Below are 20,452 nucleotides of genomic sequence, written 5' to 3' on the forward strand. Positions count from 1 at the left end.
GTTTTGTTTATTTATGTTGTTCTTTGCTGACCGCACCCCCCGACAAACTTCTTCAAGCATTAATCTACGGTCAACTATCTACACCTCAATATGAATTATATATTGGATGAGAACTAAGAACTTTATAAAATATATATTACTACACGAACTTTTACTGTACGAATAATATTTTTGCATCAGTAAAAATTAATGCGAAATATTGTTATATCGCATAACAACCAGTTAACTCACATACAAGAAATCATAATGTATCATTTTTTAACCCAATATAAATTGAGCAGCTTATACTAATAGAAAGTAATTTAATTAAAGAAATATACGTTGAAGAAATAATTCATGATTTTACTTATCATAAAAAAAAAAAAAGAAAAGTAACAGTTATAATTGTTAAATTTTGTCTTTAATGTTTGTTCCTTTTCAAATAGTGATATTAATAAGCACGTTATTTATTTCTGTTGATAATCCTATATTATTCATATGATTAATATCCTACAGTGCCACAGACCGCCTTTAACCATTTAGTTAATGATAGTAAATATTAAACTGATTTACGTTACCTCCATACCTCAGAAGATTTATCCTTAAAAGTATATTCAAATATCTAGTTAATAAATTACTTAATAGAATATTTATTGACTTCACTAAATTATTTAGACTTTTTAGAGCTCCGTCTAAATGTTCTCCAACGTACACGACAATAATCAGTTTTAAAACTTTCATGGGCTTTTGATCGAATCTGGCACCCAGGACTGCCATATATACTTCCTCATTATCCGTTCTTATCTCTCCGGCAGATTATTTCAAGTAAATTACAACGCACTTATTCATCACTATTCCGCCAGTCTGCTGGTGTACCTCAGGGTAGTATCCTTGGTCCTATCCTTTATCCAGTTTTCACAGTTAATATCCCAACCCATTCTAGCACTATATACACCACGTATGCCGACGATACATGTCTATTGTCAGTGTACAATGATCCTTACAATCCCACATCACTACCCTTAAAGAATGGTGCCAAAATTGGAGGATTAAAATTAATTCCAATAAATCCCACCAAATCACATTTACCTTTCGTCGTAAGCCCATGTTTTCTTCCCCTTCAGTATCCTTTAATAATACCCCACTTATTCGCGTCGAACAGATCCGTTACTTAGGACTACATCTCGACAAAAGACTGACATGGAATCCTCATACAAGACTGAAAAAACAGGAAACTGCTCGTCGATATCTACTATTACAACATTTACTAGACAAACGGTCTAAATTGCCAATCCATTACAAAAGACTGATCTACATGACTATTATAAGGCCTATCTGGACATACGGAGTTGAGCTTTGGGGGTCCACTAAACGACCAAATTCCTCCCGAATCCAATCTTCACAGTCCAAAATCCTTAATGCTCCTTACTTTGTCACAAATCAAGTCATCCATCTGGACCTCATGTCCCATATGTTGCCGATTTCGCCAAAACCAGATACCATTCCTCCCATGATAAAAAAACCCACTCAAATCCACTTGTTTCTAACCTGGCTTCTCCTTCATTACCTAATAATCCTCCTACGCGTCTGAAGAAAAGATGGGCTCGAGATCTTCTCCTCTAGAAATGTTATTGGAGTTTTGTTCTTGTTGAGATTCTTCACATGTTTGTATCATGTCACTATTTCACCTACAGCAAATTTACTTATTGTTTATATTTTTATACAGTTGTAACTAACTATAAATAAATTATTAAAAAAAAAAACTTTCATGGACATATTGCATCATACCAGCAGTTATTGTAGGACGAAATTAGAATAATAGATAAGAAAACATCTTGCACATCCGGAAGAATGCTAAAACTAAGGTCGGTTATCGCATGGGCATTTCCAATGTCGGAGGGTATCATACTGTGAATGATAAACAGATATTTGGAAATATTAAGTGATCAATAGTTTTCATTTCTTGGTTATTTACTGTTTTGATTTAGTTGGTCTGGTCCTAAAACCAATGTTTATTTGTCATTTTGGCTTAGCTGATAGGTAATTCTGAAAATTAATTAATTTTGAATGATTAAATGTTTTCATTAAATTATTAAGTCTAAAACATGTTAGTTCCTCACGATCAAAAGTATGCAAACTTGTCGGAAATGAGAAATTAATTATATAATAATAAATTGAAGTTTTACACTCTTAAGTTTTAGTCATCAAAGTGTAAATTTCGGTCCATGCCTGTAGTAAAATCCTTGTTTGGCTTTACACGTTGTGCCGTTACGTTAATTAAGATCAAATATCTAGGAAATGTCTGGGTTGCACTGGGTGATGCTCCTAACTCAATCTCATACGTTGTTTAGAAATACGCAAATTAACAAACGGTATTGTTATTAATAATAATTAGCAGTTTTTATTATTATAGACATTGTTCAATGGCCAATGTTATTAACTATAGGGGTATTCATGATCTATGTTAAAGCGTGTTAAATGGAAAAACTCGTGTTAAATCGAAAAAAATTGCCTTCTTTTGCTGTGGTAAAACGAAATAACATTTAACATGGCTGAGAGTCTGTTACTTGGTCAGTTAAGTCGAGAATGACGTCACACAATAGACCAGTTGAGATCGCCGCCATATTAGTTGTTGTGACTTTCAATACAGTTTCAATTAGCTCATCTTCATTCTCTTCTTCACAAGTTTGAAGATCAATAAGACACTCATAAGCTAAACTTTCACACAAATTCCACTTTTCACTCACTCTAGGCATGTCTTAATTAATTACTTAAATCAAAACAGAAGTAAACAATAACATGAGGGTCTGGAAGGAAGGTTATAAACATAAAGGCTTATACAACAAGTTGCTGAGAAATCCGCTAGGGGCTCTTATGCATTTAAGTTTAACATGACTTCAAATAGGGCTGCTCACAATCCTATAGTTATAACATTTAACATGGTAAAACATATAACATTTAACACAACATCATGAATACCCCTTATGTAGTTGTTTCATAGCCCACATGGTAAACAGGCTGGGCCGGCACAGGTTGGACGAAGGATTGGAGGAAGCAGTATTTTCTTTGCTTACTTGACCAGCCCATTCGGAGGTTTGTCACTAACGGAACAGTGACCTGAGAGAAATATTTATCAGGCCCAACTTATCATTCCACCTGATGCCCTCATTTATAGGATCAGCCCTCCGAAGTATTCCCTCCTCTGGAATCACACCTCCTTCCCCCTGCATAGATCTCTTTGGTTACATCTACTATTATCCAAAGAATTTATTGAGAAGAACGTAATTGAGTATAAGTCCCTTTTCTTCGAAATTTCTCCCTACCCTTTTAAGATATTCAATTAGGCTAATTCTCTTTGCTTTCACCTCTTACGTACACCAAATTTGTACAAAGTCTTTACCTATCAGTCTAACATCCCTTTTCTAGTCTTCTTTTTTGTCTTTCTATGTAGTCCTAAGGACCCAGATATATTCCTTCATTAGCATTTTGACATGACGTTCTTAACCTTCAGTTAAGTTCTTACCAGTTTGTAAGAAATTTTTCAACATTGATGTAACATCGTATTTTACAAGAAGAAGAAAATCTTTAAGTCTTTATTGATGTCTGGGGTATTTATCACGCAAACGTATATTATTTTAAACGATTATTCATACAAAATGGCTCGCCTGATTTACTTGATTTAAGAATTAGGATTTTAGTAGTCCAGTATTAATCTTATCAAATACTATTTGCTACGTTTTCTTTATACATGAGCAAGATTATATTTCTTGGTGGGCATAAATTTTAATTCGGCCTCCTCGCTTATATTTTATTCTCAAAATGTAGATCAAGTTTATTAAAATATTAGCTGTCATCTGCAGTTTCATCCTCGTTAAATTTAAATAACCGTTGACTACATAGCTATTTCATTCATATGACACATGCATCAAGGTAACTGAATAATTTCGAAAGCTATGTGGAAAAAGAAAAGGACCAATCACTAAAAAATTGACTTCAGAGAGGGCGTCTTCAGTTCGATGGTTTTCATACGCCGAAGAAAGGGAAACAGGTATAAGTCATTTTGTTCTCATCAAAATTTATGTTAATAAAAAACAACTATATTTAATTAATTACTAAGTGGGTCGAATTGAATTTCAAAAGCGTTTTTATTTGCACTTAAACACATTCCAGATTATTTACACAACTGATACTAATATATACTAAGTGAAGTATTCTCAAATGCTTTAAAATATTAAGTATGTTTGTGAATGATTAATTTTAACCGAAATTCTGTTATCCCTTGTTAAAATCTTCACAGATCTGTCCCTAATGTTTTGCTTATCTCAAAACTCCAGGTTTGACTAACGCCACTTTTGCATTCATGGCTCCTATGTACTAATAATTTTTTTAAGGTATATTTTAAACTATTATAGGAAAACTTATCATATTATAGCGTGAAAAATACATTTTTTTTACTGTTGTATAGGTACATACTGGTTTTCTCTATAACTCGATCTAGATAAGGTAATATAATAACATGGAAAAAAACGTCTTCACTTAAGTCGACTTAAATATGCTTAAAAGAATTATAAATTGTAAGGAACTTATACTATTTTTTTCCCTTCTTAAATCCTGAGTGATCTTTGTGATGATGATGATGATCTTCCGCAAATAGATATCTTAGATACCCGCCTCAAAGATAAGAATGGAGCCATCAGCTATCATTGCAAGTGGAAGGTCAGCATGTCTGATAGTGACAATATCTGTTTACTTCTGGTATTTTTTTTATTATTATTAATGCCATGCCCTGTAACCCATGGAAAGGATATGATCGTAAAAAGTTTCATCTTTCTCTGATATTCACTGGACTTTAGTATAATCCTTAAGGATAGTAAAAGAACTACTTATCCAGCACTGCCTTCTCACCTGATTTGACAGTAATGTATAAACTTATCGAAGGTAAAGGATATTCGCACACCTCGTCCTTTAATTCCATTACTGAGGATCTAAGTTAGCACGCTTCCAATCATTGTCTGTATATCACTTACTGCCCTAAGGAAATTTCAACAGTGACTGCGTATTTAGTTTTTTAATATTTTTCATAGTTTTTGTTATAGACGCAAAGACATTATGAAAACTTAAAAACAAAAATGATTTTGATGATTATCTTAATTCCACTCCATTTAATTTGTTGACGTTTATAACTCATTTTTCCAGTCTGATTCAAAGTTGAAATCATACAGTTAATCAAGATTTCAATATCGTGGTAGATATTTCATACATTTCTATTTTTTTAAATCTAAAATACTTATGTTGAAGGTATGTTGTATTATATAATAAGTAATAATGTTATTGTAAATGTTTAAAAGTGAAGTTGTAATATAAGCTGTTAAATGTTTAGATGTCCCTGAGGATGGCTGAAAGGGCCGAAACGTAGGACAAATAAATAAATATATAGTGTTGAGACTATTTTGGACATTTAATTAATTAATTGCTAAAATACTTATTTAAATTATGAAATACAATATTTAGAATTAATGAAACGTAGATTACAATTACCTCTATAAAATCAGATAGGTCGAGTGATAAGTAACCTCTAATGTGGCTAAGCAGAATCTATCTTTCGTATCTACCCGATTTGAGTTACCATTACAAGTTTTTATTTTCATTATTTAGATGAGGTCTTATTTAGTCTTTTTTCAACTGTTTTGTGTGATACACGTTGCGTTAAACTGTTTTAGATGTTTGTTTTATAACTTGTGAAATTGAGGGTTTTTGAATAGAAAAATTTTTAATTTTGCTGAGGAAATTCAGGCAGCCTGTCGAAAACTTGTTCCAGTCTAAACCAACTACATTTTACAAGGAAGGAATTGATAAACTGCCAGAAAGGACTAAACCAAGATATCTCAAAAACCCTAGGAGACGATGATAAGGCAATAGAATTGGTGTTTCAGTTTTTGAAATCACAAAATTTACTGACAAAAATATACTTGATCGGAAGGAAAAAAAAAATTAAAAATTAAAAATAAATAAATAAAATCATAAATAATCGAATTAAAAAATAAATCAAATTTAACGAATATTAGCAAAATTAAATAAAATATAAATGGCGTTGATGACCAATGAAGTTTGGTGCCACTAGACAAACAAACAGCCAGAAAGGTAGGGGAAGGTTATAGATAATAGTAGTTAATACATAATAAAGTAATATAATTTTGTTATTTAATGAGAGCAAAATAAATGTCAGATAAAAACGGTGACTTATGACTCGACCCTAATATTATCTTAATTCCACGTCATTTGTTTTCATGAAGTTAATAACTCATTTTCACCGTCTTATTTAAAGTTGAAATCACGCACATGATCAGAATTTTTAATACTATGATAGATATTTTGTATATTTATTTTTTTATCTTTATGTGCGAGTGGGTAGCTCATTGGAAAGGCGATGGATTACTAACTCCAAGGACCCGGGTTCGAATCCGGCTGTAGCAGAAAATTATTATCAGCCCAATGGGTTCAGGAGCCCTCCGGGGTCCATTCAGCCTTATAAAGTGGATACCCTTAATTGGGTTAAAACCTGGCGCTCGAGCGTGATTCTGACTATATCACCTCCTTGCACAACCGTTGGTCTGGTAACAGTGCTTCCCTACAAAGTACTGCACCCCTGACCTTAAATTAAATCTGTTTTCTGGATTGTAGCGGAACAGATTTAATTTAATTACATTTTTTTTAATCTAAAATACTTGTATAAAATATGAAAAAATAAAATATGAAGAATTAATAAAACGTAGACTACAATTACTTTCACAAAAGAAGTTATTAACTTAATTCTACTTTTATTTTCACGAAGTTAATAAATTTTTCCTTCATATTGTCTTGATGTAAAAAAAAAAAAAATCATAAAATCTCTTTTATATTGGATCAATGGCAGTGAATTTTGGAGTCAGTGAAGATCATGATTAGACAATTAAAAATACGTAGCAGAATATCAATGTTGAACCAGAAATTAAATCAATAATAAATTTTCAATTTCGTACAGAAGATGATTACAAACTAGAAACGTTTGACGAATAAATTTCATTTGGTATAAATCGAAAAACGATTTTTGAATAGAAGAGCAGGAAGTAGGCCAATGAGATTTGATTCGTCAAAAAATATTCCAGAAATAATAAAGATAACTCAATTATCGATTATGTCATGTTTTTAGCTAATTTTTATCTATATCCTGTATTTTACATAACATTTGACAGCGGTCCCTCACAAAAATCTTAAAAGTGTTCAAATAGAAAGTTAGGATTCCAATCAAGCCGACCTCTTTGATTTATGTTTAATTAGAAATATTTAAAAAAATGTGTATAAAATAAATATCTAAACATAATTATGCAAATAAACAAATAAGTAGCAAAGTGATCTCTTTATTCATTAATGCGATATCACCATTTTTTGATAGACTAAAGTAGAAAATTAATAGCAACAATGTTATTTTTGTATAGAACAATGTTTTTTAGATTTTTGATAAGAACATTGTTATTTTTGGCAAAAATACCTACCTCATTGACTGTTTCGATTATATGCAAAATCGTCTCCACATTATTTAAAATAATAGTATATAAATGCGGGAGTGAGAGAGAAAGAGTGAGCAAGGTTTGGAAAAATTCATAAATTCAAAGTTTTATTATGTCAAAAAGAGATGAAAAATACTTCAATAGAGGAAGTCCTTCAGAGTCTTTTTGCAATTTCTTTTATATTAGAATTTTTAAAGAAAACAACCGGGAAAAACTGAAAAACTAATTTTCTATTGGTAAATGTAACCTACTTTTCATTAATGTATTTTTAGACCTATATTTTTATATTTATTTTAATGCGTTGTAGCATTATGATTTCTTAAAGGGTTTGCTTATAAAACCTTTTTTTTTTTTTTAAATCTTAGGGCATTTCTTAATTTTTTTTTCTATATAAATAAAAATTTCTTTACTGTAACTGAATTTATCTTAGTTTTGTCACATCTTCAGAATCTACGATGAAATTCTTATAAGATGACAGTCAATTAGCAGAAAAATGTGGCTTCGGTAAACAATCATAGAAGCTAAAGTAAGATGAACTAGTAAAGTTAAATAATTTTTAGAAAAATTTGATGGAATCTTATTTAATTAATGTTCGATGAGTAGCTTTGTTTTATTAGCTTTCTAAAAGTACACTTAGCGAAGCTAATTAAGGGTTTCCTAAAAAATCTTTTACAAAATCGTATCTTGAAAACTGAATTTATTTTTCTATAAAAATATAAAATATGTCTTTATGCTTATTTTTTATATATTAAATAAAAATTGCATTCCAATTTGACTCTAACCAATCCGGAGCTTGATTCCTATCTTTTTGTATATTTTGTTTCATATTTTTGCATTCAACTAAAATCAAACAAATTTGTAATTAGCTGAATACCCACCGTTTTATTATGTTGTTTCAAAATAAAAAAAAATGTAAATTAATTGTGATAAGCTGGATTGATCTTATGTAATGGTATATTGGTCTCAGATCGGTAACGTTGAATATTGCACTGGATGTATCTTGATATATGAGAAGGTAATGTATCCATGTAAATGCGACTCCAAATGTGACAAAGAAGTCGATGAAACATGACCGTAGGATTATATAATCCTTTCTGTAAGTAATATTGTAACTGAAGGTTGGGAGATGTTTTACTGAAGACACTGTTATTAATATTATAAAAACTTTAAAATATCTTCTTGGTTAATTTTCGTTTCAAGGATATTTTAATCAGAAGAGTGAATTATCGTAAAAGCGTTCAGATATGATTTCATAATACTCAACAATAATGATTAGATCAGCAATTAAGTACTTAAGTTGAAGAACTTCTTCCACAGCTTCTATCAGCTGATAAAGTTTCCTTAAAAGGGGCTTAATCCACCGAATTTCGTAGTTTTGTGACAGGCTAACCAGTAGAACGGTTGCAGTAAAGCATCACAACGTATATAATAATCCATATTTAAATCTTATTATTTTTTTTTCAGGAATCCATTTACACCCTTTTAATCTACCTCTTTATTCGTGTAACATTTTAAAAACGTTTCGGGCTCCTCTGCCCATAATCAAGTTCTTCTTATTAATTTGTGGATATGTATCATTTTAAAGTCAAAATAATTTTTATATATTTCCAAATGAATATATGTCCTATTAAGTAAAAAGCTATTTTTTATATCATTTCTCATTATTAATATTATCAAACAATTTTTTACAGCTGCTTCTGTCCACTTACATATCCAATTTTCAGTGCACTGATAATGGGCAAAGTTGTTCAAATGTTAAAAATTAATTAAAAAATAAGTGGATAAAGAGTGTTAATGGATTCCAATAAGAAATATAATAACTTTTTAACAAATAAAACTTTTTGGAATTCAGTTGTAGGATTACAACTAATTATTTATATTTAAAATTTAGAGTGCTACCAATGGGTAGTTTCTCTACACGCCTGTAACTCTCCACTTTAACTTAGATCAGATTCACTAAATGTATTATTACGTACAGTTGTAAATAGCACTAAATAAATATTAAAAAACAATATATTCAGAATCCATATTGTATTACTATACAAAGAGAAAGGAATACTTTGTAGTAAAAAAGTTCAAAGTCTTTAAAAGCTCAAGTGCTTTTAAAGACATGGATTTGCTTTTTTAAGTTCATTATTCCAATCTTTGCAAATAATAGCAGTCAAATTTCAATAGCTTCTTTTTAGTTTTTAAGGAAATTTTATTGACTTTCAAATAGCAGTAAAGAAAAATGTATGTAAAAAATCGCAAATGTTACGCTAGTGATTCCACAACCGATTAACTCATATATGATTTAATACAAATAAATAATTTTCTAAAAATTAGCCTTTTTAAAAACTCTACATTCATATCGTAAAAAAGATCAACTAACTTTATCATTAAAAAATCCAAATAAGGAAGTGTTTTTTTTTTTTTAATATTTATTTATTGCTATTTACAACTGTACATTATAATACATTTAGTAAATCTCACGAAAGTTAAATTGGTGTGTTACAGGCGTGTAGAGAAACTACCCATTGGTAGCACTCTAGTGGCATTTTACATTAGCTGGTCTAGTGGTCATCTTCTTTTCAGGCGCCTCGGAGGATTGTCAGGAATGGAAGAGGATGGAAGGTTAGAAATTAGGGGGTTTAAGTGGTTAGGGAGTTTATAATGGAAGGAGTGATATCTTGTTCGGGCTAGATCGGTTACATAGGGAACATTAAGGTCTTTATGTATAATTTTATTTGTGACAAAGTAAGGATTTTGGATTGTAAGGATTGAATACGAGAGGAATTCGAAGGTTAAGTGGAGCCCCAAAGCTCTACTCCAAATGTCCAGATTGGCCTTATTACAGTCATGTAGATCAGTCTTTTGAAATGTGTTGGAAGTTTAGACCGTTTGTCTAGTAAGTGCTGTAATAGTCGAAATCGACGTGCAGTTTCCTGTCTTTTCAGTCTTGTGTGAAAATTCCAGGTTAATTGTTTCTCTAAATGTAGTCCAAGGTAGCGGATCTGTTCGACAGAGGTAAGAGTTACATCATTAAATGAAACTGTAGGGCAGTGAGTAGGTTTACGACGAAGGGTAAAAGTGATTTAATGGGATTTGTTGGAATTTATCTTAATCCTCCAATTACGACACCATTCTTTGAGGCCTGTGATATGGGATAGGAGATTTTGGGATACAATTAATAGGTCATTATTAACAGCGATCACACATGTGTCATCGGCATACGTGGTGAGGATAGTGTTAGGATTGGTTAGAAAATAAAGAAGAGTTAAATTTCAAAATGACTTTTCATGTCTAAAAATAACAGCATGTCTACATTTTATGTAAGAAATAAAATATTAGTCTATTAAATTCAAGTACATTATTACTACCATAAAGGTTGTTATATTTGTCATTAAATTAATTATCTTTTTAAATAGTATTTTATTTAAAGAAATTTTTTGAATCAAGTGCTCAACGAAAAAAAAATTGATTAAAATCATACATAAAAGAAATAATCAAAACCGTAAGTAGTGGTGGAAAAAGATGAGTGCAAAAACATATATAGCGACCGAAAATTGGATAAAAAAACATTTTTGTAAATATTTGTGTAAAAAATGAAGAGTTGCAGGTTTGCTATCCATTTAGAGCGTTTTGAAGAAAATATTAATTTTGGATTTAGATGGAAATGCACGACTGACAAAATAAATAGATTCGGAATGATTTACTTCAGTTATTATGATTATTTCAATTAGTACGGGAATAATAAATAATTTTTTTTTTGTTATTGAAAGGATCTGAAATTTATTGCATATATAATTTGTATACGATCTCACTATCGTATTGTCATATTTCTTCTTCCTTCTTTAGTCCAAGAAATAAAAAAAGAATAGTACTCACGAAAGTTAGTAATTGAATTATTTTTATTGTTTTGAATATTTTTTTGTGATATTACTAACATTTCAGCTATTTTTTTTTAGGGCAAGATCTATTCCGAGGAACCCTCACCATTTTTGTACGCCGTGTATTATTTGTCTATTAATAGCTTCTTTATAATTTAGTATAAAGTTTATCTTCATTATATTAATAACAGTGCTCATTCTAAATATTTATAAGAACAATATGACTCCTCAAATATTTGTTTGTAAATTTATGATGCTTTAATCTGCATGGTAACTAAACGTTGTTTCATTCGTCATAACAAACGGTCCTAGACTATGGTAATCTTAACATTTGTTGTGAAAACATAAAGACGGTTATTTATTTTAGATTACTAAATAATCAAAATCTTGAGTATTAATAGTTTTTTTTTTAAATACAAGCTTTCATATTATTTACATTAATATTGTATAATAATAATATATCAATTCATTCTATAATAAAAAAAATTAAAACTCTTCAATATTTTGTTGTTACCTTATTTGTTGTGTTTTAGTGCTAAACAGGGTGTATAGATTTCAATTATTAAAAAAAAAAATAAAATAAAGAATTTAAAAAATATGAGATTTGATAAATAAATAACAATCTTAATATTAAAGAATACTAAAATCATTAACTTTAGATTTAAAATCTTGCGCTAAGCTCTGTATAGCTTATTTATGAATTTCAAATATTGAAAATCTCATTTTTTAACTCCCAGGTATTACCAAAATTTACAAAAAATAAAAAATAAATAAGTTACTTACTATATAAATAGTATTAATATATAAATAGTATTACAATAATCTTTGAAGCAAAAATCAATTTTATCCTGAAAAGTAACATAGCACCTTCATCTATTTATGTTAATTCAACTAATTTGATATTCATTATGATAAGAGGAAAATTATTGGTAAATTGGTCAATTATGGAAATATTTTTATAGTTTAAAACATTGTTTTCGTTATCTGATATATAGACTGAAATGAACCACTTTAAAATAAAAAATCAAACACTCTGGAGCAGTGCTGGAAGCCACTTTGAAAGACGGTCATTGTTCAATAATAGGAAAAAATTGCAACACCAGAGACTTCGTTGGAATTTGAATTTGTAGAATTATTTGATATGGCTTTAAACCGCTCATAAAAAAAAAAAATTAATTGCTTCGTTATATACATATTTATTATCCAGTTATACAAGTTGGTGTTCCATATCAATCGGAACAGTAAAATAATTTATTATTATTTTAAGTCGGTTCTAAGCCGCGTCACAACTTAAGTATTTATCTATGTGGCATTCCCATCGATAAGAGATAAGTCTTGACACATTAACAATTCTCTTATGTCAAACATAAAAAAAATAAAATAATTTATAGAAAATGACAGGTATCATTTTATAAAAATCTATTTCTACTATATTTGACAAGAAAAAAAACCACTACAGTAATATGTAAACGAACTCAGTTTTTGTGGGTAATTAAGTTTGTATGCTGTAAGCTTGAAACTATATAAATTTAAATAATATCTTCAGAATCAACAGAAGACGAAATAATCGCTCATTTCTCAAAAATAGTTAAACCGGACTCACATCTTTATAGTTTAACTGAGCTTTTCATGTCTTCAACAAAGATTTTTACAGTACTCAAAGATCTGCCTTTGTCTATACCGTCTAAATCAGTGGTTACCAAATGTTTTTGTCCTACCACCCCCTTTCCAGAAAAAATATTACTTAGTGCCCCCTGGAAATCAATAGCAATTAGTAGGAAATATATATGTATTAATGTTTCTATCTTTTTCGTAAAATATAGCAAAGAAAGTTGTAAACTAGAAACATTGAACTTAGAAATTATAAACTATTTATTGAACTCAGAATCGAATGTAATCCAAAATAATTAAAACATTCGAAATCAGAGATTAATGAGAAGGATGAACCTGGTGTGCTGCAACCAATCTAGTAATCCTCGTCTCTATTTTCGTCAGCAGTAAATTTGTTGACCGTGACAACTTGTAGTTGTCCATCGCCCCCCCCCCTGAATCGCTGCAGCGCCCACTATGGGAATCAACGGTCTGAATGGTACAGATCGAAGGCTTGCTTGTGAATATACCTGTTCTTGATTACTGCTCGGCAAATAACCGTCGTTGTTTAAGTCACCTTTCCAGGACTTCTTCACCATCCAATCTCCGAGTTGAGACAGGTATTTCGCGCCATTAAGAACATGACTCGAACCCAAGGGCAGTTTAATGATTAGTTCTTCAATAAGGATTGCTGTGTCCAACAGATGTCCTCAGCTACCTCCCTATCCGTTCGTCTCTCGGAATTGCGGGAGTGGATCATAAGCGGAAGACTTAAATACAAAGCGTCGTTATTGCAATGCTACAATATTACTCATTCTGATGATGAATCATCATCCTTGACCAGAATAGATAGTGGACCTTTTTAGCGATAAGTAACGTGTGGTTGAAGAACTCAAGATGTTCAAAGGTACAAAAAGCTACTGACAGAAGCGACAAGTTAGGTTAAGAAGCGACAAGGTAGGTAAAGCAATAGCAAGACAAATGAAGGATTATTTTCTCCTGATTTGATACTGAAGAGATTATTCCAATTTTTAAAGTCTAATTTTACTCTTTACTAACCAAATTAACTACTCATAATCATTTTTTAAAAGTATAATAATTATGACTGTTTTTTTTTTGTTGTTGTTTTGGGGTGTATTATAATATGATTTATCATTTACAGACAGGTCGAAAGAAGTTGTATAAAAAAAAAATTAATTTTAAAAAGAATATTCTTACCTTCTGAACTCATTTCTTATTAGTCAATTGTTAAGATGTAAGGACTAATCTCGCTTGAAAAAATTAAAGTAAGAAATTATAAAAAGCATCGACATCAAAAAATAAGAACTATTTTTTTTAAAAGTAATTACCTATGTTTATTAATTATTTGTTGGCTGTCAATCGTTAAGTAAATGTTTGTTTTATTTATTTAAAAAAACAAATACGTCTAGATATTTGTACTGTTTTTGATAATAGAATTATTGTTCGTTAAATTGTTCCACACTCTATCCCTAAAGTTTACATTACATCATAAAATATTCATGGAACTATCCTGGATGTATGTTCTTTCAACTAAAAACGAAATAACAGAAATCGGTTTAATAACGAAGAAGTCATGAGTCAACTTGAATAGATTGAATTGTCGAATTGATAACCTCCTGTTTTCCAAAGTTGGTTAAAAATAAGTGAAAAAGTAAAGTGAACAAAATAAACTTCCGATGATCTGGTGAGGTTACATATCTGATTTTTTATGTCAATGTAAACTCAAATAACATATAAAGAAATAAGAAGTACCAGGCCTATACTGGTATAACCTCACTAATTCTAGGCATTGGAAATTCATCTTTGATCTTATATAAATAGTGATATTTATATAAGATATCAATCGATAAATTTTGTTTATTTATGTATAATGCATATCATGAATATACAAAATTAGAAAGATATTTACTAGTTGCCAATTGTTACGATACTCATAGAAATTCAACAGATTCACCAAATTGTTATTGCAATGGAATATATTAAGGAATCACTTTGGGGTAAAATTTAATAGTTCTTTGCCAATTTCTGAACATCATTGGTCGTCCAGCAAGATACACTTGATACAGCAAGATTGAGTCAAGTCAAGTCAAAATTCAGTAAACAATAATTTAAAATATGAGACTGTTCTTTGTCTAGTTTCTCACAATCACAAATGCCTCTCACAAAAACAGTTCAAGACCAAAAGCTCAATAGTTCAGGACCTAAGAATGTTGATAACGGCCCCAACACAGATTAATGTAACCTAGGCATCCTAGTAAATATTACAATATTTACCTATTTATAAATTAACATTGATTATCGAAATTATGTATTTTAATATAAAACTACTTCGGTCTATGTTATATACATGAAATGTTGGTGGATTCAAAGTATAATTAAAGACGTACCTCTCACTGGTCGGCCTGCTTACATCGGATGACAGTAACGGCCTGCTCTCACTGTCACGTCGGAAGAGACGCGGTCTGTAGCCGTCCATGACAGACTGGAATCGCTCTACTCCTGGCAGATCGGTTTATGTAACCTCCCCTCCTCTGTCTGCAGGATCAAGGCCGGGGCAGCATCTTCTCGAGTAAGGTTAGGGTTTCCAGCAACTGGAGGATGTCCCTGCAGACTTTCCCTTGAGAAATCGGTAAAAAAATTAAATATCTGGTGAATAATTTGGGAATAAACTGAATAAGTCATGAAATTTTAAACAAGTCAGTGCGTTATTCACAAATTAATTTAAAATTATACACATTTTAAAAGCAATTGTTAAAAGTAATTTTTCATCAACGTTAGTACATGAATTTTCTTTGAAAAAACTATATTTAGAAAATGGCTCATCCGATTTGGCGTTAATTTTAAAGTTGAGAAATTGTGCGAAAATGGTCCTAAATCGTATAAAATTGCATCAACAATTTTTGGGAAAAAGTATTTATAATGTTGAATTTATTATGAAATCACAAATCATGCGTCACAAAATGTAGACAATCACCTATGTGCATCTAAAAATGACTAAAGAGCTATACTGACAATGTTTTTAGTATTTCTTTTTTTTTTTTTTAATATATTTTTAGTAAACTTATTGTTTTGCGTTTATGTTTACTTCACAAGCTTATTCTTCCACTTATACAAATAATGAAGACAAATCAACAATAATAATCGCTTATTAATTAAATGATTGAGGGATCCCAAAATGTCACTGTAATACAGCACTAGGTACTTAGTTAACTAAGGTATTTAATCAAGTAAAGAGACCCCTAGGCAATACGAACCTCCCTCTCCAATATTGGCATTGGCTGGCTTATAATGAGAAACAAACTACAAGTAATCAGTACTGCTAATCTAAATAATGAAAATTTAATCTGAGATATGTTCTGATATTATATTGAAACATTAGTGAGAAATGGAGTATCAGGGCAATTTTTTGTGCCAGCCAGTGAAATTGAGTTTTATTTCAGCGAATTATATTTTGGTGTGTTCCTTATAGGCTTATTGAGGGCATTTTATTTTTATTTATGAATAAATATAAAATATTTTGGAAAACAAATAAAAATTACTTTAACATAATTTTTTCATCAGCTACTGAACCTCCTAATGACAGAGGGCTATTAAGTAGTTTTCAATATTCCCTATTCGATAATCCGTAATTCCTGTTAACCTTCGTTTTTCTCTCAGCCACTTCATTAGCTGCTATACCTTACTAAACATAATGTTTATATTGGAAGAAGGTAGTTGACCGTGTGAAGTAGATTGTAGGAAGATACTCCGAGCGGCGGTAAATAAGGATATCGAAATAGTAAAGGAAAACTATTTATTATTTACCAACATTTCGCCCCACTTTGCAGAGCTTCAACTTCGCCTATCTGTTCTATTTTTTATACCTACCTCTTTAACATATTTATGAGTATAATTATAATAATTTTAATGAGTAGTCTCCTATTACTAGTAGTAATTGTAGTCTCCTACAATTTATAAGTCTAGATCTGTATTTAGAACTTTTATCACACCTGGTTAATTCTTTTTTTATATACTTATATGATATACATCACAATTGTTTTTAAATGCTTTTATTTTAATGTTTTGTTAATTTTAAAATGTTTGTATCTTGTTTTTGTTTTGTTTTTTTCACTTAGCCCTGCAAAGTGAAAAAAAAAAGTTTTTCGTTATGCTGGTAAACAATAAATAGTTTTCTTTTTACTATTTTGATACCTTCATTTTGTTAGCTATATTTCGTGAAAAATGTAGTCAATATAAATTTTTTAGCTTATGAATATCTTAATTAGTAATATTTTGTTTGAGAGTGGGTAAGTTCAATTAAAACACGAACTCTTCTGGTCTTTACCTCTCAACCTTGTTTATTTTTCTCCTTTGTTTTGGCCCATAAGCCATTATCAAAGATACACCTAAAATATTCGATTATTTACTTACAATTCACTTAACATAACACTATATTTCTACTAACATATCTTACAGTGGATTTGTTAGAGTCGATAAAATTTTTTAATCCTATTGTAGGCTAAATAGCCCAAGTATCTTTAAAGGTAAATAGATTTATCAACTAATATCACTACGTTTCTTTTAATATTTTTTAAAAAAATAGTTAGCTACTTACAATATTTATATTCTTATAGCATCAATACTACATAATTAACAATTTGTTATTTAAACAATACACAATATTGCTACAACACCTACATTCGCCAGGTTAGGTCTCTATTATAAACAAATTACAGTGCTTAACATATTTTATCATTCACTTAAAGCAATTTAATTGATAATTTTCTATTTTTATTTCTGAAATAACATAATTTAAAACTTATTTTTATTTATATATAACTTTGTATAAATAAAAAAGTTGAACTAACATTCATTTCATTTCTAATATTTTTAATTCACCTTTTACACGATTTTATTGAAAGTTTTATTTAATATCTTAGAAAAATTTGTATTAACAATTCCCAATTCAATGCAAAATCATTTAACTCTAAACTTCAGTATGATAGTGGTTACGATTTTTTGAATCTGACTTAGAATTTACTGTAAAATTAATACTTGGGCTAATTAGCCTGTGGGAGAACAAATTAACTTGGGCAAATCAGTGTAACTACATTATATGGTGAGTGAAATTTAAGTAAATAATATGAATATTTTAGGCATCTTCTTGATAATGGCCTGAAGGTGGAGAAAAATAAACCAAGTTGACTGATAAGGATCAAAAGAATTTGTATTTTAATTTATTTAAATTTCATAAGCTGATGTCTTAAATAGATTGGTCAAAGTTAAAGATGAAACCAGCCCATCAAAGTATTCTTAATTGAACAATTTTTCCATCCCATACCTCTAGATTCTTTTGATATTTTAATTATAATAAAAATGTTTTTAAAGAAAAAAATATGAATCGCCTAAGTTAAATTAACTATCTGCTCTGATATTCTATTTATCATGAATAATTTCTGGATTTAATTAATCAAATAATTAGTATGCTAATAAGTAACTTAAGTATTTATTTATGTTCATATATCATGAAATCACACTAACCTTCTGAAGAGCGAAAATTGAAATATTATTCAATAAACTTTTCCTTCAGGATTTTGTATACTTAGTTTAGAAAAAAAAAAATTAGTCTGTGTCAAGTTAAATAATTTTATGCAGATAAACTTAATCGAAATTATCATTAAAAATAATTTTAATCAATAAAAAAAATTATTTAACAGTAATGGGAGATAATTCAATAGACTTTACCAGGTTTTTGCGAATGTTTTTTAATAAGTTAATTTAATTAGACACAGTTACGAAGTCATGTTTAGCAAAAGGGATATAAACTGTCATTTGTGATGATTTCTTCATGAGAAATTAATATCAACGCAAAGTAGCTACATGATTCAACGGCATAAATTGTCTTATTGTTTATAATAAAAGAAACTGTTCATGTAATTTTAAACTAAAAATTGAATTGATTAGTATATGTTTACAAATTTATAAACTCTCATTTTAAGACTACACAGATGAAAATTATGACATAAGGGATTTTTATCAAGCTGAGTCATTTTTTTCATATAATACTTCCGGCTAAATTAATCCGACTTGATAGAATTTAATCTTAAACAAAATCATTTTGATGCCTTATGATAACCCACTTCCAATGACAAAAAGTGGTAAACAGCTTATAAATTATGATATATTGTTAAATGTTCGTCATTTCCTTGGCTCCAACAAAATGTAGTTTACCCTTTGACCGGAAACAGGGTCACCAACTGTACATTAATTCCGAAGGACCTGTTGCCGTAGCCGGAAGAGATTGAGGAAGTCCTTCCTTAACGGCTATCGATTGATAATCTATCTTAAATATTAAATACCAAATGATTATGTTCTAGCTAAAAGGACCAGCCTTTTTTCAATAACAATAGTCTTATTACTTAATTTTTATCCATTTACGAGCTTGATATTTCTTTTTATTTAATTTGATAAAAAATAAAATGAATATTATAATTTATTATATAAATTCTAATAATCGCATTATTTCAATTATTCAATAAAAATTTTTTAATACAACTTATTTATAAATACTTTGCCATTACTATTTAATCCATGTAAAATAAAACGAAAGAATAATAATTTTTTGTTTGTTTTAAATGTGTTATTACTTTTTGTCGGAAAGAATATCAGCAAAACCTTTAAGTACTATGTAAGCCAGATGATGACTGCTGATATTGCTACTTTGTTCTAGCTCAAAACTACTCAGTAGCTATAAATTTTTATATAACCGATTGTTTATATTGGAACCTCATATATTTTCATTCTAATAAAAAAAAAAAAATAAATGAAATCAAAATTAGTTAATATATTGATAAAAGTATTACCTATATCAATATTCCGTATACTTACAAAGTTCATCAAACAAATACACATCTATTCAAAGAATCTTTCTCTTTGAAAGACTTAGCATAACTATCTGTGACGTGGAAAGTAGATTTTATTTTCTGAACTGTGATATCATGTATTTTAATAAATTAAGATTTTCGATAACCAGGTCGAGATAGCTCGGCAAAAACATGGAAAAATCCTAGCTCAATTTCTTAGGATGTAGATAACCTACTGATTTCACTTTTGAAAGCTAATATTCACTTAGCAGCCAAAAAATTCCCCTTCCCCCATAAAATTCAACTTCTCTTCATTTCTTGGTCATAATGGAGTTATAACTACTGTTGCAATAAATTGAGGTCCTTGAAGTTTATTTTTATACAGAATAATGCACGACTGCACACCGCATGAATTGTCATACACACACATTAGGTGATAAATTTACTTAACAAAAAATGAAAATGAAAATAAAGCTCATAAAATGTTATTATGAGTAATTAAATTTAAAAATTAAATGAACACAACAAAAATTAGTAATATATTTTTTAACTATCTACCGAATTATACATAATTATAATAAGAAATGTTTCTGAATGACATAAA

General features: G+C 29.5%; 2 protein-coding genes across 5 annotated transcripts in view; one reads left to right on the top strand and one right to left on the bottom strand.

Moving 5' to 3' along the window:
• Positions 1-15,493, bottom strand: part of LOC106690811 (uncharacterized) — a 75,438-nt gene extending 59,945 nt beyond the window's left edge. For all 3 annotated transcript variants that reach the window (XM_014436390.2, XM_014436391.2, XM_014436389.2), the window contains exon 1: positions 15,394-15,493. In XM_014436390.2, the coding sequence (XP_014291876.1) occupies positions 15,394-15,482 (89 nt within the window). In that variant the 5' untranslated portion in view covers positions 15,483-15,493. The remainder of the gene's footprint in view (positions 1-15,393) is intronic.
• The window catches only part of Pgm1 (phosphoglucose mutase 1), an 80,272-nt gene that overhangs the window by 19,043 nt on the left and 40,777 nt on the right, over positions 1-20,452 (top strand). The gene's annotated exons all lie outside the window — the stretch shown is intronic.

This window comes from Halyomorpha halys, unplaced genomic scaffold (genome assembly GCF_000696795.3).
Source record: "Halyomorpha halys isolate HHAL.00 unplaced genomic scaffold, Hhal_1.1 Scaffold1882.1, whole genome shotgun sequence".
NCBI lineage: Eukaryota > Metazoa > Arthropoda > Insecta > Hemiptera > Pentatomidae > Halyomorpha > Halyomorpha halys.